This window comes from Procambarus clarkii, chromosome 1 (genome assembly GCF_040958095.1).
Source record: "Procambarus clarkii isolate CNS0578487 chromosome 1, FALCON_Pclarkii_2.0, whole genome shotgun sequence".
Taxonomy (NCBI): Eukaryota; Metazoa; Arthropoda; class Malacostraca; order Decapoda; family Cambaridae; genus Procambarus; species Procambarus clarkii.
This window is the reverse complement of record NC_091150.1, coordinates 33,836,421-33,858,732: the sequence shown is the minus strand read 5'-3', so window position 1 is coordinate 33,858,732 and position 22,312 is coordinate 33,836,421. Positions and strand designations below refer to the sequence as shown.

The window sequence follows — 22,312 nt, the reverse complement described above, 5'->3', positions numbered from 1 at the left end:
GTACAGAAATATGTTAACAAAAAAAAATATTAAGTATGTCGACAAGAAATCTCAAGGTTTATGCCATCGTTAAGTTCGGAAAGAAAGAGTTGGATTAATAGGCCAACTTAGTTGTTATCAAGCTCACTCATTTCTATTTGAACTTGAAACTGCACTCAAAAAGATCAGAGTAACGTCTGGACGATGGCATAAAATCTCCCAGATACTTCTTGCCGACATGCCTAATATTGTTTTTGTTAACACATTTAGGTATACAGGTATCTGCCTATGTGCAGCTAACTTAGACTGTATGAAGGGGCGTTCAGAGTGTGTCAAGAACTAGCTACGTGATGCAAAAAATCCCCATCACACAGGATGGTTAGTCATACAGATTCATTAACGTGAATATATTAACTACTATTAGTGGTGGTCATTCCCAATTGCTTTAGTTTATCAGAAACCATCTTTCACTACACTATCGTAATGGATATTAATAAATTAGGCTTTTCAACGTGGATAAGTTTTTCTTTAGTTTGAAACACGAAGATAAATTACAGAAGCTCATAAGAGTTTTTAATTCAAATATGAGATAAGATTTATGACAATGTAGCTGGTTCCAAGCCAGGTTGGCTATATGGTTATCCTAAGGTTTCGAAACAACGTATTCAGATAAGACCATACTCTCTCTCTCTCTCTCACCCTTAGCAACGTACAGATCAAATACACACTCTTAATAACATGTTATCTTTAAATTAAAGCGAACAGAAAGACGATTCCGTGCTGTTGAAATGTAAAATATTAATATTATAAAATGATAGCAAATCACAACACTTGTATGGAGCCCTTGTCACTCACTGCACACATCACAACGAGCTCACTCACATCCTAGTTACTAACACCTTAGTTACCCAACACCCTAGTTACCTAGGACCCTCACCAACACCCTAGTTACCTAGGACCCTTCCCAACACCCTAGTTACCTAGGACCCTTCCCAACACCTTAGTTACCTAGGACCCTCACCAACACCCTAGTTACCTAGGACCCTTCCCAACACCCTAGTTACCTAGGACCCTCACCAACACCCTAGGACCCTCACCAACATCCTAGTTACCTAGGACCCTCACCAACACCCTAGTTACCTAGGACCTTTCCCAACACCCTAGTTACCTAGGACCCTCACCAACACCCTAGTTACCTAGGACCCTTTTTATATACATACTATATAGATGTCACATCTGTGACGGGGAAAAACATGTTTTTTTTGTTAAACTGATTTTTTTTTTCATGTGAGTGAAATCTTCGAAACCTATTTACCGATTGCTTTGAAATTTTGACACAACGTTGAATTCGAATAGGCACGTTCTTTTGTATACCTACTATATACATGACTCACCTGTGAGTGGGAAAAAAAACATGTTTTTTTTAAACAGTGCCATCTATTGGACGTAAGAGCAACACACACTATACTAGATATGTTACAATTACATTTCATTGTTTCCGATTGCATTAATAGATGAAATTTTCATAAATTTCTATTTATTTTCATTCTGATTTAATTATTTTGTGTGACATTGCATTGGAATTGAGCTGTGTTGTTTACCATACCGTTCATTTCGTGAGGATAGTTTATTTTTTATTTTTTTTATTTTTTTCATTTCGTTTTTTAACTGTTCTTCTTATTTATCAGTGATGGGAACATCAGATCATTTGATGTTCCCAATTTTCTGATGGGAACATCAGATCATTTGATGTTCCCAATTTTCTGATGGGAACATCAGATCATTTTATGTTCCCAATTTTCTGATGGAAACATCAGATCATTTGATGTTCCCAATTTTCTGATGGGAACATCAGATCATTTGATGTTCCCAATTTTCTGATGGGAACATCAAATCATTTGGGATTGCATTGGACGAGGGAGTTGGGAGGACGAGGGAACAGGTGTGGGGGATGTTGGGGAGAAAGAGGGGACTGGGGAGAGGGGAATGGAAGGGAGGGCGAGGGGACATGGTAGATGGTGGGGAGGATGAGGGGACGATGGAGTGGGGACGACGAAGGGACGGTGGAGTAGGGGATGGTGGGGAGGACAAGGGGATGGGGGAGGACTGAGGGACAGGAGAAGGTTGCAGTGGCTCAGCAACGCGTGGCCGGGTACAGCTAGCATATATATATATATATATATATATATATATATATATATATATATATATATATATATATATATATATATATATATATATATATATATATATATATATATATATATATATATATATATATATATGTGTGTGTGTGTGTATGTATGTATATGCGAACAAGCCTGAATGGCTTGTTATACATACATGGCATACAGTTATATATATGTATATATATAAATATTGATTTATATATTTATACATATAAAAAAAAAAAAATATATATATATATATAATAGTATAATACCTAAAAGGGGTACCACCACCACCTTATGAACCTCACAAGCAATATATATATATATATATATATATATATATATATATATATATATATATATATATATATATATATATATAGCATATACTCCTGGGGACCATTCAGGCTTGTTCGCATATATATATATATATATATATATATATATATATATATATATATATATATATATATATATATATATATATATATATATATATATATATATATATATATATATATATATATATATATAGATGCATATGCGGAAAATCCACAGAGAAATATGAAATGAGGTGAACGTTTCGGCTTGTTAAAGCCTTTGTCAACACCAGACTGACTAAGTCTGAGTCAGTCTGGTGTTGACAAAGGCTTTAACAAGCCGAAACGTTCACTTCATTTCATATTTCTCTGTGGATTTTCCGCATAAAATGATCAGTGTTTTGTGATCGTCAATTGCATATATGCATATATATACATATATAATATATATATATACACACATACACCTATGTCTCTAATGCAGAATAGCGCCAGTGAAGAACAGAGGTGTCAAAGGCTGAATCAGGGAACACTGCATGAACACCACAGGTCCACGCTTGTTCAATATACTCTCAGCGATTATAAGGGACTATCAGGAGAAAGCGCCAAACCACCACGACTCTATAGCACTTGGAAGGGATCAGGATAAGGATTAGGGATGGGACGGGGGGGATGATAAGGAATGGTGCCAACCACTTGGACAGTCGGGGACTGAACTCCGACCTACATGAAGCAAGGCCATCGCTCTACCGTCCAGCCCAAGCGAGCATAAAACATATTGCCGGAACAAAAGTGGACGTCTTCAATAGTAAACTGGATAGTTGTCTGCAACAAGTGCCAGACAAACTGCGTTGTAGTGGATATGTGGCCTGTGGGCCGCTCCAAGCAACAGCCTGTTGGACTAAGGGGTCTGACTTGGGAAGAATGCAATAAATGAAAACTCGTTCGATTTCAATCAAACTTTTTTGACAAGTTGTATATAAAAAGGGTTTCATCTGGTCCAAGTCTCAGCATCATAGCATAAATAGGAAAGAAGAAAAAAAATATTGAATTATGTATCAAAAAAAATTCCAAAAATGGTCAAAAACGATTATCAAACAAAAATGTCAACTGAAATCATGCCTATGACTCTCAGCTATCACAATAACATATATTAAAAACAAATTATAATTAGTTTTATTAAAAAAAATTGCTCCTGGCCCTGGGCAGGACTTTGCAAGTAGAACTCTCAGTACTCGATCAAGGTACAATGAAGGTTCAATGGTGGGAAAGTTCTCGGCCTGCTAACAGATCTTAGAAGTCGTCTGCTCACCCCAATTTCCACCCTTCCTGGTCTGACTGTGATCTGCTATTTCTGTTATCCTAAACCAGTGTCAACCTCTTCCCTGTACAGACATTAACCCTGTTACCCTGCACATCACAGTGTCAACTTCGTCTCTTTCTGACCTGTTATCCCACGTCAATACCTTCTCTCTGGCCTGGCGCTGACCTGTTATCTGTTATCCTCCACATCAACCTTCTCCTTGGATTTGGCACCGACCTGTGTTCTTTGTTATACAACTTGTCAACCACCTCCCGGGACTGGCGCCAACCTTTATCTCTGTTATCCTAGACGCCACAGCGTCAACCTCCTCCCCCTGCCTGGACTGGCGCCGACCTGTTATCTCTCTGTTGTCCCACGTCACAACATGTCCAGCCAGGCTGGTGTCGTAAACGTCACACACACACACACACAGCACCCAGTAACTGTGCCACAAACCCCCCGACACAAAGCCTCCTCCTCCGACTCCCCACCATCCCTCTCCATCTATAAATTTTCGCACACTCGCCCTAAGTGTGTGTGTGTGTGTATTGTATCATATGTTGACAGCCCTTTGCCACTCACAAGTAGGTAAGGTTTTAATCGTTGTTATGTACATAGAAACAAGACGATGGAATTGTTCGTTTAATATCAGAATGATAGGTGTACTGTATTGATGGAGCGAGTGTTTGTGTCCTGTTGTTGTCTACTGCAGTCTCCCCTCCCTTGACACACGCCGATGTCAAGTGAGGATATTTATATCATTTTCAGACCTAGCACCTCTAATACGTTTTAATTATAGATGGACGAAGGTTTGTATTTATATATGAATCTATTTAAAGTCACTTTATAAAGAAATTCTGAAGTTTATGTAAAGTTTTTGCTAATAAAAGTAACCGAGACATTAGCGGACAGTCTTGTCCGTACAGAACTGTCATCTGGCTACACGATCAGCCCAACCAATAGGAACCTCGCCTCTCCGGCCGTCTACCAATGAAAACCAGGAACTCGTATCGGCGGCCAATCAGCGTCGTGCTATAATTAGGCTAATAGCAGCGAGACGTTTCAGTATGCGTGTAGCAGTGGTGGTGTAAGGGTGTCGACGGTCTCGCTGCCGTCATGCCCGTCTGTGCTTAAGAGAGAGAGAGAATCTTGGAGGTTTTCTAGCAAGATACAATGGATTACTCGGTGCGTGAGGCGTGGCGCAGGACTATGCCGCTCTGTGTCATCTGGGTGTTGGTGCTGCACGTCTTGGGAGACATTGTCGTTGCTAGGGGAGAATTTGTACACAAAAACTTCACTGAAAGCGTCGTGGACACGAGTGCGACGCCCGCCCTGAGGGGAGTCGACGCCAGCGATGACGCCACTGAAGGTGAGCCCAGACGCCAGGGTTTTGAGGCTGGGAACATGACGTGTAGTACTGAGGGTGAGGCTGGGAACATGTAGTACTGAAGGTGAGGCTGGGAACATGTACTGATGGTGAGGCTGGGAATATGTAGTGCTGAAGATGAGGCTGGGAACATGTACTGATGGTGAGGCTGGGAATATGTAGTGCTGAAGATGAGGCTGGGAATATGTAGTGCTGAAGATGAGGCTGGGAACATGTACTGATGGTGAGGCTGGGAATATGTAGTACTGAAGGTGAGGCTGGGAACATGTAGTGCTGAAGGTGAGGCTGGGAATATGTAGTGCTGAAGGTGAGGCTGGGAACATGTAGTGCTGAAGGTGAGGCTGGGAACATGTAGTGCTGAAGGTGAGGCTGGGAACATGTAGTGCTGAAGGTGAGGCTGGGAACATGTAGTGCTGAAGGTGAGGCTGGGAACATGTAGTGCTGAAGGTGAGGCTGGGAACATGTACTGATGGTGAGGCTGGGAATATGTAGTACTGAAGGTGAGGCTGGGAATATGTAGTACTGAAGGTGAGACTGGGAACATGTAGTACTGAGGGTGAGGCTGGGAACATGTAGTACTGAAGGTGAGGCTGGGAACATGTAGTACTGAAGGTGAGGCTGGGAATATGTAGTGCTGAAGGTGAGGCTGGGAACATGTAGTACTGAAGGTGAGGCTGGGAATATGTACTGAAGGTGAGGCTGGGAACATGTAGTACTGAAGGTGAGGCTGGGAACATGTAGTGCTGAAGGTGAGGCTGGGAACATGTACTGAAGGTGAGGCTGGGAACATGTAGTGCTGAAGGTGAGGCTGGGAGTATGTAGTACTGAAGGTGAGGCTGGGAATATGTAGTGCTGAAGGTGAGGCTGGGAACATGTAGTACTGAAGGTGAGGCTGGGAACATGTACTGAAGGTGAGGCTGGGAACATGTAGTGCTGAAGGTGAGGCTGGGAGTATGTAGTACTGAAGGTGAGGCTGGGAATATGTAGTGCTGAAGGTGAGGCTGGGAACATGTAGTACTGAAGGTGAGGCTGGGAATATGTAGTGCTGAAGGTGAGGCTGGGAATATGTAGTACTGAAGGTGAGGCTGGGAACATGTAGTGCTGAAGGTGAGGCTGGGAACATGTAGTACTGAAGGTGAGGCTGGGAACATGTAGTGCTGAAGGTGAGGCTGGGAACATGTAGTGCTGAAGGTGAGGCTGGGAACATGTAGTACTGAAGGTGAGGCTGGGAATATGTAGTGCTGAAGGTGAGGCTGGGAATATGTAGTACTGAAGGTGAGGCTGGGAATATGTAGTGCTGAAGGTGAGGCTGGGAATATGTAGTGCTGAAGGTGAGGCTGGGAACATGTAGTGCTGAAGGTGAGGCTGGGAACATGTAGTGCTGAAGGTGAGGCTGGGAACATGTAGTACTGAAGGTGAGGCTGGGAACATGTAGTGCTGAAGGTGAGGCTGGGAACATGTAGTGCTGAAGGTGAGGCTGGGAACATGTACTGATGGTGAGGCTGGGAATATGTACTGAAGGTGAGGCTGGGAGTATGTAGTACTGAAGGTGAGACTGGGAATATGTACTGAAGGTGAGGCTGGGAACATGTAGTGCTGAAGGTGAGGCTGGGAACATGTACTGAAGGTGAGGCTGGGAACATGTACTGAAGGTGAGGCTGGGAACATGTAGTACTGAAGGTGAGGCTGGGAACATGTACTGATGGTGAGGCTGGGAATATGTACTGAAGGTGAGGCTGGGAGTATGTAGTACTGAAGGTGAGACTGGGAATATGTACTGAAGGTGAGGCTGGGAACATGTAGTGCTGAAGGTGAGGCTGGGAACATGTACTGATGGTGAGGCTGGGAATATGTACTGAAGGTGAGGCTGGGAGTATGTAGTACTGAAGGTGAGACTGGGAATATGTACTGAAGGTGAGGCTGGGAACATGTAGTGCTGAAGGTGAGGCTGGGAGTATGTAGTACTGAAGGTGAGACTGGGAATATGTACTGAAGGTGAGGCTGGGAACATGTAGTGCTGAAGGTGAGGCTGGGAATATGTACTGAAGGTGAGGCTGGGAACATGTAGTACTGAAGGTGAGGCTGGGAGTATGTAGTACTGAAGGTGAGACTGGGAATATGTACTGAAGGTGAGGCTGGGAACATGTAGTGCTGAAGGTGAGGCTGGGAATATGTAGTACTGAAGGTGAGGCTGGTAACATGTAGTACTGAAGGTGAGGCTGGGAACATGTAGTGCTGAAGGTGAGGCTGGGAATATGTAGTACTGACGGTGAGGCTGGGAGTATGTAGTACTGAAGGTGAGACTGGGAATATGTACTGAAGGTGAGGCTGGGAACATGTAGTGCTGAAGGTGAGGCTGGGAATATGTACTGAAGGTGACGCTGGGAACATGTAGAGCTGAGAGTGAGGCTGTGAACATGACGTGTAGTATGTTGACCAAACCACACACTAGAAAGTGAAGGGACGACGACGTTTCGGTCCGTCCTGGATCATTCTCAAGACGATTTTAGAATGGTCCAGGAAGGACCGAAACGTTGTTGTCCCTTCACTTCCTTGTGTGTGGTTTGGTCAACATATTTCAGCCATGTTATTGTGACTCCTCGTCTGCGCATGACGTGTAGTACTGAAGGTGAGGCTGGGAACATTTCATGTAGCGCTGAGACCAGAACATGCCTCGGATCACCGAAGGTGAGCTAGACACCAATGAGACAGGGAACGTAACCTGTTTTTCCCTGCACGTTTACGAACTTTGTGAGTAAAAAGTAAAAATACGTACTTAGGCTAGGATACATTTGCTTATCTATGTGCGCATATTGTACATGCAGTACGCCATATCTGTACTGACAGCTATGCATGGAGGTTTCTTAACTTCCATCATCTTCAATTTAGGTTCGCATCACCACTTTCCTTGCTAGTCTACAATACTGTACTCGTGGATTTCCAGCTGCTTTAATACAGACACTCAGACAGATAACCATATGAAGGCTCTGGCACGCAGTTGGTTCCTGGCTCATGTCTTTTATAAAATAATTACTTAACGTTATAGTTTTATTCCTGATGAATACAATCAAAATGAAACAGGTTTATTGAGGTATAAATACACATAAAGGGATGAGATAGCTCAAGGCTTGGGTAGTAGAACAACTCCCAGAGCCCCCATCAAGCAGGTATATTATCACCTTGTTCAGTACAACGTGTTACATTTATGTATGATATATATATAATGTCGTACCTAGTAGCCAGAACGCACTTCTCGGCCTACTATGCAAGACTCGATTTGCCTAATAGGCCGAGTGATTTTCTTTATTTTCAAAATTTTGTTTCCAATTTATTTATTTGAAATATTATTATTATATTATGTTCAGAACATAAATTATTGACTTAGTTATGTTAGTTTAGGTTAGGTTGGATTGGTTAGATTCGGTCATATATCTAAGTTAATTTTAACTCAACTTAAAAGAACTCATGCATAATGAAATGAATAGCTTTATCATTTCATAAGAAAAAAACACGAAAAATATATAAATTCGGGAAAACTTGGCTTATTAAGCAAATCGGGCCTTGCATAGTAGGCCGCATACTGCATTCTGGCTACTAGGTACAACATATTATATATGCAACAATGATCACAAAAACACTGATCCAAGTATGCAGAATAACCACATGTGAAAAATAGATGAAAATAGATAAAAATGTGCATTCTACTTTGCTCTGATGAAGGCTAATTAGCCGAAAACGCGTTAAGCGTTCTCTATTTTTCACATGTGGTTATTCTGCATATATATATATATATATATATATATATATATATATATATATATATATATATATATATATATATATATATATTCACCCTAAGAAAAGAAATGTTGAATAAAAACACTTGTATAATAGACAAAACCCAAGATGTAAGAAGATTACAAATTCTTGAAGCAATCCACATAAAAATAGAACAACTCACCATGAATACCCAAATTACGAAACTATTCACTCTACCCATCATGAGAGTAAGAGCAAGACCAGACGTGAAGATGCCAACATAGAAGTCACTGCTCAACATGCCACGCCCACTACACCTGATTAATCTTTGCATGTGTTTCGTACTCTATTTTGCTTTGTTCTTCTCTTTTCTCCTTTATGCCTTATTCTTAATCCATCTGTATACCCCTATATAATCCATTGTTCGATCCATTTGTCTACACCTGACCCCATTGTTCGTTCCATTTGTCATCATCTGACCCTTTAATGGTATAAATACAATATGCCCTATGCTGTCACATCACTTGAGAATGAACCATGTATGTTCGAAATGTTGTGTAAATTTATAATAAGTGTAATACATTCTACAGTTATTTATTTCTTTTCCTTCACCTCGAACGAACATGACTTTTTAAGAATTCCTCTTCCAATTAAACCCAGATGCAAGAGCAATAGTCAGAGGGATAGAATCCCCTAAATATGAAAACAATTAATACAGAATATGCAGCCATATTCAATGAAAGATGTATAAATAAAAACTTACTGCCAGTCGAAAAACTTGAGATAAGGATATATAGACACACTGAGATAAGGACTGTTCCTAAACAAATAGTAACATCCTGCATGTGAAAAGGAAGAAATGTACATTTCACTCTACCCATCTATACACACACACACACACTCACCGGGAGTCGGCCGGCCGAGAGGACAGCACGCTGGACACGTGATCCTGTGGTCCTGGGTTCAATCCCGGGCGCCGGCGAGAAACAATGGGCAGAGTTTCTTTCACCCTATTCCCCTGTTACCTAGCAGTAAATAGGTACCTGGGAGTTAATCAGCTGTCACGGGCTGCTTCCTGAAGTGTGTGTGTGTGTGTGTGTGTGTGTGTGTGTGTGTGTGTGTGTGTGTGTGTGTGTGTGTGTGTGTGTGTGTGTGTGTGTGTGGAAAAAAATAGTAGTAGTTAGAAACGGTTTATTGACAGTTGAGAGGCGGGCCGAAAGAGCAGAGCTCAACCCCCGCAAGCACAACTAGGTGAATACACACACACGCATCACAAACAATAAGCGTATTAACGAACATTCTGAGTGATAAACATATTCCTTTCTTCCTTTACACATGCAGGATGTTACCAGACGTAAACCCACAAACTTTTAGGACTAGGTATACAAACAGTGTGCAATAGACATTCAGACAATTCAACAAAGTTACAATCTTGGTGCAAAATTCTTATATATCTCCAGAATATCGGCAATCTTTCCGTTGTGACAAATTCAGGCTATTTGTTCAGGAACAATCCTTATCTCAGTGTTTCTGTATACATTAATCAACGGGCTATCAATAACATAATGAGTGAGGGTGCAGTGTCCCTCACAGTGTTCAAGAGAGAACTGGATAAGCACCTCCTAAGAATATCTGATCAACCAGGCTGTGATTCGTACATCAGGCTGTGAGCAGCCGCGTCCAAGAGCCTCGTTGATCAGTCCAGCAACCAGGAGGCCTGGTCGACGATCGGGCCGTGGGGACGCTAAGCCCCAGAAGCACCTCAAGGTAACCTCAAGGTAAGGGTGTGAGACATAGATTTACATTTCGTTTTATTATCATTAACATCTCCACAAGCACAACTAGGTTATCTTGAGATGATTTCGGGGCTTAACGTCCCCGCGGTCCGGTCCTCGACCAGGCCTCCTTTTTACACACACCCCCAGGAAGCAGCCCGTAGCAGCTGTCTAACTTCCAGGCACATATTTACTGCTAGGTAACAGGGGCATCAGGGTGAAAGAAACATTTTGCCAATTTGTCTCCGCCTCCACCGGGGATCGAACCCGGAACCTCAGGACTACGAATCCGAAGCGCTGTCCACCCAGCTGTCAGGCGCCCACCCGTAGGTGAGTACAGACACAGACGTAGTGACAGGCACAGTGTCCTGAAAAAGATTATTGATTGAAATGTGACCTTTACCAATACCACCCAGAAGATTGAATTAATATTATACTATAGGTGCAAGAAGACAGCCAAACTTGCCCATAAAAAACTTAGGGCACCAAATAAAACTCCTTAAAAAGAGACGAATGTCGGCTATGATTTCACGTGCCCACTTGGGGACTCTCAGCCTTAACAATTTCAATATATAAGAAGACAACATCCCTTTCAAGGTGCCCAACAATGCACAAACAGCAAGGTATCGAGGAATATAAAGTCTCTACACATAACCAGATCATCACCAGATATATCCTGACAACAAAATAATCGACAGATAAAGTGACTAAACAAGATTGGACATTGCCGAGGTATTATACATCAAACAAATCCAACCAACTATAGAGAGTTAACTAACACCAATGCCACAGCAGAGAAAACATTGCTTCTACGCCGGCACCTGAGCCCCGCGGCTTGACCCGTCTGACCCTCTACCTCACCTCTGTCAGAGTCGATATCCCCCTTACCATACATGCTACAACTTAAGGGCTATTCATGCCCGTGCTACCTCTTGGGTGGCTTACTCTTTATCAATCATCAATCATGTTAAAAGCCATATCTCACCTGAAGATGTTCCAGGCAGGAATGAAACGTTGTGCACATACATTACATAATCATTATTGTGTTTCATTCTCCTTTTGGTAATCTAATCACCTTGTAACACCCGTGACCTCCCCCCCCCCCTTAGAGTTCACACCCAGGGAAGCCTTCTCCAAGAGGTCAGCCCAGATGACCTCCGGTTTATCTTGTATATTGATTAAAAATTCCTGGGTTAGTCTTAGTCAGCATAGTTTCAAGTATGTAATATTTCATGCAAGGAAATTAGACTCCAGATTCTTATGTGTAAACATCCCTGGATCTCCCCCTTTTGGCCAGGTCAGAGGTCAGTCACATGTAATTAATAACTCCTCTCTTGAAGAGTGTATGGTGAATGTCAAACAAGCTTATTGAAATATTTCTTGAGTGTTTGTACACTTTTGGTGGGTAGCAACAGCAGATCTCCCCCTCCCCCCTGTGGGGGGTTGTATATAGAGGGCCTGTAGGAACATAGGAAAGGCAGAGGGCGGTACACCGGGATCGAGAGCGGGGCTGTGAAGAACATCTCAGCCAGGGAGAGACAGAGGTATTAAGGTATTGTGTGTGATCTCTGAGTTTTTGTTCCATGTCCAAATTTCTTAACTTTTTGCCAGTGTTAGGGTAGGATTTATAATTGGTGATTGACATAATTTTGGTCTCAATAAACTTACGTGAAATTTCCCGTCTGTGTCAATTGTTGAATCCTCTTAGCCTTTTGGATATAGTGGCTGACAACCATTTTCATAATTAATGACAGTCATAGAAAGTACTCTCCTAGTCAAGCAATGTTTCTTGCCTCGTTGCTTGATATAGTTTCAATGGTCAAAGGCAGATGGTGGCAGCGTATTTCATCCTGTGTTAGCATCTCCTTGTTGGCAGTGTACTTTGTAGTCCCGGTGTAACCATCATATGTCAGCCCATAACAGTGTTACCAAGTGCAACCGATGAGGAAGTGTTACTCAGGATAGTTAGTGTTCCATTATAGTGGTGTTCCATTATAGTGGTGCATTTTAATAGTGGCGGTGATACAAGAGAGCGGTGTTACAACCTGATGATGATGCGAAGATTGTCGGACGCATCGAATGTCTGAAGTCTCCCAAGGAATTTGTCGACTTACTGCGGGGAGCACGGGCCACAGGGATAAGAGCATCGTTAGATGTAGAGTCACTATTTACCAACGTACCTGTGGACGAAACAATCGGGATGATAGTAGACAGAGTGTATCGTGACCCGGCTTGCACTCCTCTTGACATGCCAGAAAGCATACTGAGGAAACTACTTCAAGCCTGCACTAAAGAGGCACCTTTCTTGAACCCAGATGGGCACATGTATAAGCAAGTAAATGGGGGTCGCCATGGGTTCTCCCCTAGGTGTCCTGTTTGCGAACTTCTACATGGGCACCATCGAGCAGAGGGTCTTAGTTGACATTGACTTGAGACCCGCCATATACTGCAGGTATATAGCTATAGGTATGTTGACATTTTTACACAGGTACCTGATGCCAGATGTCTGCAGCAGCTGAAGGAGGCATTTGAGCGGAATTCTGTGTTGTTTCACTTACGAGATGGAGAATAATGGGAAGCTGCCCTTTCTGGATGTAACAGTCGGAAACAAGCATAGGAATGTGCCTCAATGCCAATAGTGACTCCCCAGACAAGTACAAGAGGAGTGTTGTCAACCCTTACGTCGAACGTGCTCTCAGCCACAGCTCAGGGTGGAAAGAAGTCGATGAAGAACTCTGTAGGGTAAGGCAGGTCCTAGTCAACAACGGCTTCTCTAACGGTTTTGTTGAAAACATCATAAATAGAAAGGTAAAACGCCATGCAACCTCTGAAGAGTCAACCAACACAACACTTGTACCCCCAATTAGACTATTTTACAGGAACTTCCTTTCGACGGCTCATAAAATGGAGGAAAGTGTCCTGAAAGATATTATTGATAGGAACGTCATCCCTACAGACAAAAATCAGAAGATACAATTGATAATTTATTATAAAACCAAAAAAAACGGCCAATCTACTCATGAAAAACTCCCCAGACACCAAGCAGAACGCTTTGAAGGAAACCAACGTCATCTATGCCTTTAAATGCCCACTTGGGGACTGTAAGCCCCAAAGAACTCAGTATATAGGCAAGACAACAACGTCTCTTTCCAGGCGACTAACAATGCACAAACAACAGGGCTCCATCAAGGAACATATAATCTCATCTCACAACCATACCATCACCAGAGAAATATTAACAAACAACACAGAAATCATCGATAGTAGGCGGCTCGACATCAGCGAGGCACTACACATCAAAAAGTCAACACAAGCCGTCAACAGCCAATTAATGCACAACTATATTCTACCCACTTCAAGGCACCGTATGGGCCAATAGGCCCTCTACAGTTATTTCCATTCTCATGTACCCACCTCACCCAAACCAATAAAAATCGTGTTATGTCAAATGTTTCATACACAGAGTATCAAGTGTATCATAAGTGTAGTGTTAAGTGTAAAGAAGTCTTTGAGAATGTAAGAAGCCCTTACGAAACGCTTCTAGGCATCAGACTATTAATAAAAATTAATTTTGGAGAATTGATATTTTTATTACCACCGACAGTGAAGAAAAACATAACAAATAATGAACAAATTCGTGTTAGAATTATTAATCTTACTTTTTTCGTTCATATTCAACAAATATATATATATATATATATATATATATATATATATATATATATATATATATATATATATATATATATATATATATATATATATATACACATGTGTGTATATATATATATACACTTTTCGTGATTTATACACATGTGTATAAATCACGAAAATAAACACGTGATTAAAAATGTGACAGTGTCAGACCACGGAGGAAAATTGAAACAGGAATTTCCTTAAGTACTTTCGTATATTAATACATCTTCAGAAGGAGTCATCTTCAGACTTCTTCTGAAGATGTATTAATATACGAAAGTACTTAAGGAAATTCCTGTTTCAATTTTCCTCCGTGGTCTGACACTGTCATATATATATATATATATATATATATATATATATATATATATATATATATATATAATATATATAATGCGCCAATAGGCTCCTGAGACCCTGGACACCTGGGGTAAAAGTGCACTTAAGTTCCTAAAGGAAGTGGGGCAGGAACTGATTAGGCAAACTATAGAGACTCACGGGTGTCCAGTTTCCTGTTCCAGCGACTCAAGTGTCGCGATCCAGAGAGGAAATGCTTGTTGTATCTTGGGCACGCATCCCACCTCCCAAGAGCTGGGTGAGGTCTTCTATTATTTACTAAATGTTTACATTTCTAGACCTCTATTACATAGCATTTGACAATAAGCATATAAAAAAAGAAGTTAACGTTGCCAAGTATGGAGAAAGCGAAGGTGGCGTGGCAGCCAGGGTAAATTTTAATACAATTGAGGCTGGGCGTAATGGTGGTTGTCACAACAAATGTTTTAGTTGTCAGCAAGAGGAACATGTGAGGGGTCGGCCAGCTGGCTGAGCTTGGAGGTATCTCCAACAGCGAGGGGGCGTGTGGGTGGTTCCTGGGGGTTGGGGCGATGAGGGGAATGGTGGGGGCCAGGAGGCGGGTAGTGAGTAACTGTGAGAGCTGGAGTGATGGTTCTCACCGTTACTGATGGGGGCGATGATGGTCAGGGCGTTTATTCAATAATATAGTATACTCAGGCTATATTGATAGAATAATATAGTATACTGAGGCTATATTGTACGTCTACTTTTCATTTGGGCTTTTTTGCATTATCTACCGTGCCTCTTGGTCTCTTATGGAATTAATAGGCATTATTTCGTTGTGTAGATTTGAGCTCGGTCCTTATTATTTCCACATATCGATAATCCTATATTAGCTGTAATATTTATCAACTCTTGAGTGTAGGGAATAATTTTTTTTGGATTTCGACAGCTTTTCATAATTTAGTGTTTTATTGATTGACTTTAGGTAGTAAATGTGTTAAAATCTTCATTTAACTCAATGATTTTTCTTAGTTTTAAGAATGCTAATATAAAGTAAACTAAATTCACAGCTTTTGTTTAACTCTTGTTTTGTCCTTTATTAGTAAATTATAGAATCATCAAAGTTCATCACACCTCCCATTACAAATGATGTCTGCACATTAAAGAAGAGTCGTCATAAATTGTAAGAGGCAGGAAGAAATAGACAGCTATGTTTAAAATGTCTTACCGTAGGCTATTTGTGGCCTAGTTAGTTCTAGAAGTGTTAGGTAATGGGATTCTGGTTCTCTTCAAAGAAATCAACTTGCGCCTAGATGTTCAAACTATTATCTCAGTAATTTTTTCATTATTATTGTTTAAAGTTTCCAGACAATAGTCTTTATAAACAAATCCACAAGGGGGCGAGATGAGGGTTTCGAATCCTCATCACGGCCCTTGTGGATTTGTTCATTTGATATACCACGCTATTGTGATTTTTGTGTGTATAGTCTTTATATTTTAATGTTAAAAATGACCAGCGCACCGCAACTAAAAAAAATAATGGCACGACACCAGGAATCACCAGTAAAGGATGTGCTGATCATGTTTTGCTATTTTGAAAGTAATGTATATTAAACTAGGCTACGCAATTGTTCGAGCATATCCAACACTTTATTTACCTGAATATCGACACTTGTTTCGTCATGGCGAAGCTGTCCGACGCAGAGGACAAGGACAAGTGGCAGACCATCTCCTAGATTGTGAATTTAAATTTAAATTTTGCCCCGAGGGGCGAGGTTATTGGGCAGCGCCACTCATCTTGTGAGTGGACACACCGCCATAGCAGCATGTACAACACTCCCCAATAGGAAAAAAACCCGCTGGGTTGTTCATCCTGTCACAGGCCTAGATTGTACTGCTGGACAATGCGCGTCGTGAAGATGGTGAAAAAGGGTTGAGAGCTGCCACAGTGTGGGTTTTTTGGGGAGGCTATATTTAAAATATTCCCACAAAGGTTGAAACTGAAGAATATTCAGGTTTTCGGAAAACTGCGACTGACTCATGGATTCCTATTTAATCCAGGCTGACGTATAAAAGGGGAAGCTTACATGAAATTTCAGAATTGCTGGTGACCTAGGCAATATATGTTTAGACTCCTTATGGTGGTTGCGAACGTACTCTTAGATATCTAACTAGCGATAAGTTATTCCCCAAAATCTTTTGGTTATTCGTTATAATGAATTTATGGAATCATCACCTTAGGCCTATTCGAATACAAGCAAATTAGCTTCTTATCTTGAGGTTATCTTGAGATGATTTCGGGGCTTTAGTGTCCCCGCGGCCCGGTCCTCGACCAGGCCTCCACTCCCAGGAAGCAGCCCGTGACAGTTGACTAACACCCAGGTACCTATTTTACTGCTAGGTAACAGGGGCATAGGGTGAAAGAAACTCTGCCCATTGTTTCTCGCCGGCGCCTGGGATCGAACCCAGGATCACAAGTCCAGTGTGCTGTCCGCTCGGCCGACCGGCTCCCCAAGCTTACGCAGTTAATTGAAAAATCAGCTAGTTGGCTTAATAGAATGCCTGTGAAACACCACGTTACTAGGTGGGGTGCCCGCCTGTCTCTCGTGTTAGGATGTCAATTCCATTTTGTTGATTAATAAATAATTAGGACCGAAATCAAGTATTACTCTTTACCGTTTCATTCTCGGCTGATTTCTGTGTCTGTTAACGAAATAAATATATTAATAGTAAGTCTCTGGCAGGAATCAATCTTAGTTAAATCAAAACCATTATCCCCCCCTCTGTTAAATTAACATACCCGGCGTCACAGCCTGGGGCGTCTGGCCTCCATCCTTGGTCTCACACACATTCTCTTGTATTGATACTGAATTAGTAAATCATCACTAGACTAGTTAATGATTGCCGTGTATGGAATGGATGAATCGCCTGTCGAATGATATAAATGTTCTCCATGCAAAAACAAAACGGAGGCCTGGTCGAGTCCCGAAATCATCTCAAGATATCCATCTCTCATGATATCCTGCATTGTAGGCTAACTTCCTCATGTAGGGTGACTCGCCAGTTGCTGTTCTTGCATTTTAAGTCGGTTATTCTTCACTGTGTTTTCCTTGGTAATTAATATTTAAATGAAAGTAAATTTATTAAAAAAAAAAATCTTGCTGACTCTTGGAGTTCCCCGACCTCTATGGTGGAGGGACTGGTCAGGGTGTCCCTGGGGTGTATGGTGGGTGGTGGAGGGACTGGCCAGGGTGTCCCAGGGGTGTATGGTGGGTGGTGGAAGGACTGGTCACGGTGTCCCAGGGGTGTATCGTGGGTGGAGGGACTGGTCACGGTGTCCCTGGGGTGTATCGTGGGTGGAGGGACTGGTCACGGTGTCCCTGGGGTGTGTGGTGGGTGGTGGAGGGACTGGCCAGAGTGTCCCAGGGGTGTATGGTGGGTGGTGGAGGGACTGGCCAGGGTGTCCCAGGGGTGTATGGTGGGTGGTGGAGGGACTGGCGAGGGGTGCCTCTGGAGGAGACGTCGTCAAGATCCGAGACGGTGATGCACGTGTCATGACTAAACTTGCAGCATGATAATGAGAAGTGGAGCCACCCTCGGTGACACTTGACTAATGTTTATAAGTGTTCGTTCACATCTAGATGGGTCTTAATGGTCTCCTTGTTGAGCTGACTCACATGAGAGGTCCTTCACGGGAAAACCCACAAGAGCCTCTGCTGATTCATGTGAATTTTGTCTCGCCTTAGAACGAAATGCGCCTTCTAGGGGTAAAATGCATCTTGAAACTTATCAAATAATGATTTTAAACCAATGTAATATGCTTCAATATAATCTAATTATAGTTTAAGAGCTACACCAAACACCAGTAGGGCTACTGGTCGAAGAAAGTAGAACAGTGCAAACTGGAACTAGCAGGCCCATTGTTCATTCCAATGAAATGTGTCAAGTAAAACGTGTGTATGGGGCAAGTAAGAAAATAGTAGACTAACAGACGTAATCACAGCTCGAATAAGACTTGGCTACAAGTATCTGGCAGTTGGGCTTGTATAGGGATCTAGATGAAGTAAAGTACAAAGCGTGTGGACAAAGACAGGGACACACACTACAGCATTACATCTTAGACCGTGATAAAATTGAACCATTTAGAGAGAAATCTAAACTCACGATGTAGGAAATGGCAAGCCATCTTATTATCAAGGATAAAATAAACTGTATCTAAAATCCTTGCGCTGTATCCACGTTTCGCTTCCAGTAGATAAATGACACACACGAGATTAAGAAGCAAGTAGTGCAGCGTGACGACCAATAATAACAAACAGCAGCTCCCCTATCACCCTGTAATATCTCCATAGCTAAAACAATTATGTATTGACAAAAAGACTTACCATTAATGTATAATGCTTAACTGTAAGTATATAGCTAATGAAATGGAACAATCTATGTAACTTGCCGACAGAATAATTATAATGTGTGCAGGATATCTTCTTGAGGTTATCTTGAGATGATTTCGGGGCTTTTTAGTGTCCCCGCGGCCCGGTCCTCGACCAGGCCTCCACACCCAGGAAGCAGCCCGTGACAGCTGACTAACACCCAGGTACCTATTTTACTGCTAGGTAACAGGGGCATAGGGTGAAAGAAACTCTGCCCATTGTTTCTCACCGGTGCCCGGGATCGAACCCGGGACCACAGGATCACAAATCCAGTGTGCTGTCCGCTCGGCCGACCGGCTCCCTTTTGTAATAGATGTAATTGTTTATGTAATAATATCCGTTGAGGAATGATAAAGCACTTTTGTGTCCTCTGTAATCTTTTTTGCGCAACCGCTCACAGGATGGATGTTGAGTGCACAATAAAGGAGTCGGCTCCGGCGGCAACAGTTATCAATCCGTTAACAGAACTCTGTAGTAGTCTGCCCCCTGTACTCACCTGTGTAAATGATAAAAATTGTTGTGGGGTAAGAACGAACGCTGCAGACAATTGTCCTTTGTGTTATCAGCCCCCGGCTGAAAAATTTTACCTGGCGCCTTCATGCTGATATCTCGTACATCCCGTGTTGTGTACCGTCTCTGTGGCATCCATAATACATCGCAAATACAAAAATATATTGAACACATGAGGCATCACTTGTAATTGCATAACTCTTCATGCAATATAAGATAACATTACACATCCAAGTTATTTTACAGAGTTTTATCATAACTACAGGTCTCGATTTTTTTTTGATTGCGTGGAAAACAGTATAGGCCTAATTATTTAAATATTTTTAAGGTGAAGGTGATAGCTGACTTATAGTAATATGTGATTGATTGACACACTCCCGCTGCCCCGCCCCATTGTGAAGGTCTGAGCTGACCACAAAAGGTGCACTAGCCTAATGGAAAACGATACAATGATTTCATCTTATCCCAAAGCCTTATAAACCGCAGTTGGAAGGCAGAGATGGTTCTCTGATCACGGGCTGAGACCATCTTGTCACAAGTGACGCATCAGCACGTCCACCCTACTAGGGACCACTCACCATATCCTAGAGATAATTATCTTGTTCATATTAAATTAACCTTCAGACATGGTCACATTCGTAACCGGTGCAAAACACATCTCGGAAGATGAATAATCGACGACGTTTCTGTCCGTCCTGGACCATTATCAAGTCGTGTGTTATCGACACACGATAATGGTCCATTACGGACCGAAACGTCGTCGTTTCATCTTCAGATGTGTGGTTTGTTCATAATATCTTCAGTCGCGTTATTGTAACTCACCGTCTGCAACAGGTGCAGTGTTTTATACTGCAATTTTGTAATTATTCAAATACATTTTGTGGCTAAGCCTCAAAATGCCTACATGATCATTATATACCTACATTAACCTATTATAGGTATAGATTAAGTAATAATTGTAATTACGAAGCAATATGATGCTTATCTTAACATACTAAGAAGGTTAGGTAAGGTCGGTGTTTTCTATGAAGCTTTTCAAGGTAAACTAAAATATTCACAATAAATTAGTATGTCACATATGCACTTATTTAATAAGTCAATATTGATTATATGAAAGTGCGAGAACGGATTGTGCAGTGTTACCAACCACCACTTCATCACCACTCTGCCACGTATCATCAAGGGAGTGTTGCATTGTCGTCCCAAGAAGACTGCCGCGTGCTGCTGTGCCAAGGACACTATCCACCATTGAGTACCTGAGTAGTTGAGTGGTAACAAGGGCCGGCCACCGTACAGTATTCTGCTTCAAGATTATCTTTCTGCGTACAGTTCTGAGTGAACACCAATGGTTTTTCGCCTACCCAGCACCTCTTCCTGGACAGGTGAATGTTACATTGGTTATTGAGTGATTACATACACATTAACCACTGATTATTGTGTAATAATTTTGCACATCTTATTTGTCCGATTGACTAGGAATTTGGATTATTAAGTATATATTGTGACTGGCGGAGCGTCAGTAGGTTCCTTTGTCCCAGTTGAGTACAGGCGGTGATTAACGAGCCACGTTAATGTTTGGCTTCCCCCTAAGTGTTAATTAAGTGTGGTGGTTCCGGCAGACAGTGGTTATCGGTAAGACGCGCCCCATGTCTAACGCGGTTTATCTTTGACTCCAATCGCGATTAAATACAACCTCCTGTTTATTGATTAAACTAAGTTAATTGTCCTTTCGTGAAGTCACTAACCCGCCAAACACACACCGAAACTACGACGTTGGTATAACGTTCGAACAAGTTTTAACACCTAACCAGTTATAACAACCAATATATCAAGTTGTAACAACGTTCTAATACGTCATAAACACGTTAAGCCAAAATGTAACAACTTTATTACAAGTTGTAACAAGCGGAAAATAGAGACAGTTTCGGTTTGTGTTTCCAGGGTAAGTACCTAAGCCACTCCAAAGATACTCGCTACTCGCAGTGTCATAACACTATAATTGCTCCTTCAGGCTTTAAGCATTGTACCAGCTATTAGTCACTTTTATATGAATTTGATGAGGACCCCGAGAGAGTCTGTAAGTACTTCAATAGCACCATTAGTGTCTCATGACCAATCATCACTATGGGAACACCACAAGACCAGGACTACCCACAGAGAAGCCAAACTCGAATAGTGTGTATTAAGAGAATGTACCCAATGGTCTGGTAGTTGCTTAAGGTTTTGATTAGCTTAAACAAGACGTCATTCATAACTGATTTGAAGACGTAGCTTGCAACAGCAGTCAAGAAGAGTAATATAGTCAAGCTGTTTAGTCCAGTCATTGTTGTAAGGATTTGTATAAGTTATGAATAAAGTCTCTGTTTTTTTATAATGACTACACATTACTACAATAATGTGACACACTTATGTATTGTAATTTTATACACAAACATTCCCAATTATATATGCACAACCATTTATGAATTAAAGTTTTTGATTTTATTCATTTGAGTGGTCCTAGGCTTGAGTAAGGATTTTTCCTAAATAATAAGATACTGCTTTGCCCGTTAAGTAAAATACGTTTCAAGTAATGGAGATAGCACTTAAAGGTAGTCGTCCTGCTTGTCTTGAGAAATGAAATGGTGGTACGTCAACACACACCGGCCTCAGCGATCGACCAATAAGAAGCGTGCAAGACCA

General features: G+C 41.7%; 1 protein-coding gene across 1 annotated transcript in view; it reads left to right on the top strand.

Annotated features, from left to right (window-relative positions):
* The first annotated feature begins 4,835 nt into the window (after positions 1-4,835).
* LOC138366184 (uncharacterized) overlaps positions 4,836-22,312 on the top strand; it is a 74,865-nt gene continuing 57,388 nt past the window's right edge. The window contains exon 1 of the mRNA XM_069326921.1: positions 4,836-5,142. Within this exon, the coding sequence (XP_069183022.1) occupies positions 4,947-5,142 (196 nt within the window). The 5' untranslated portion in view covers positions 4,836-4,946. The remainder of the gene's footprint in view (positions 5,143-22,312) is intronic.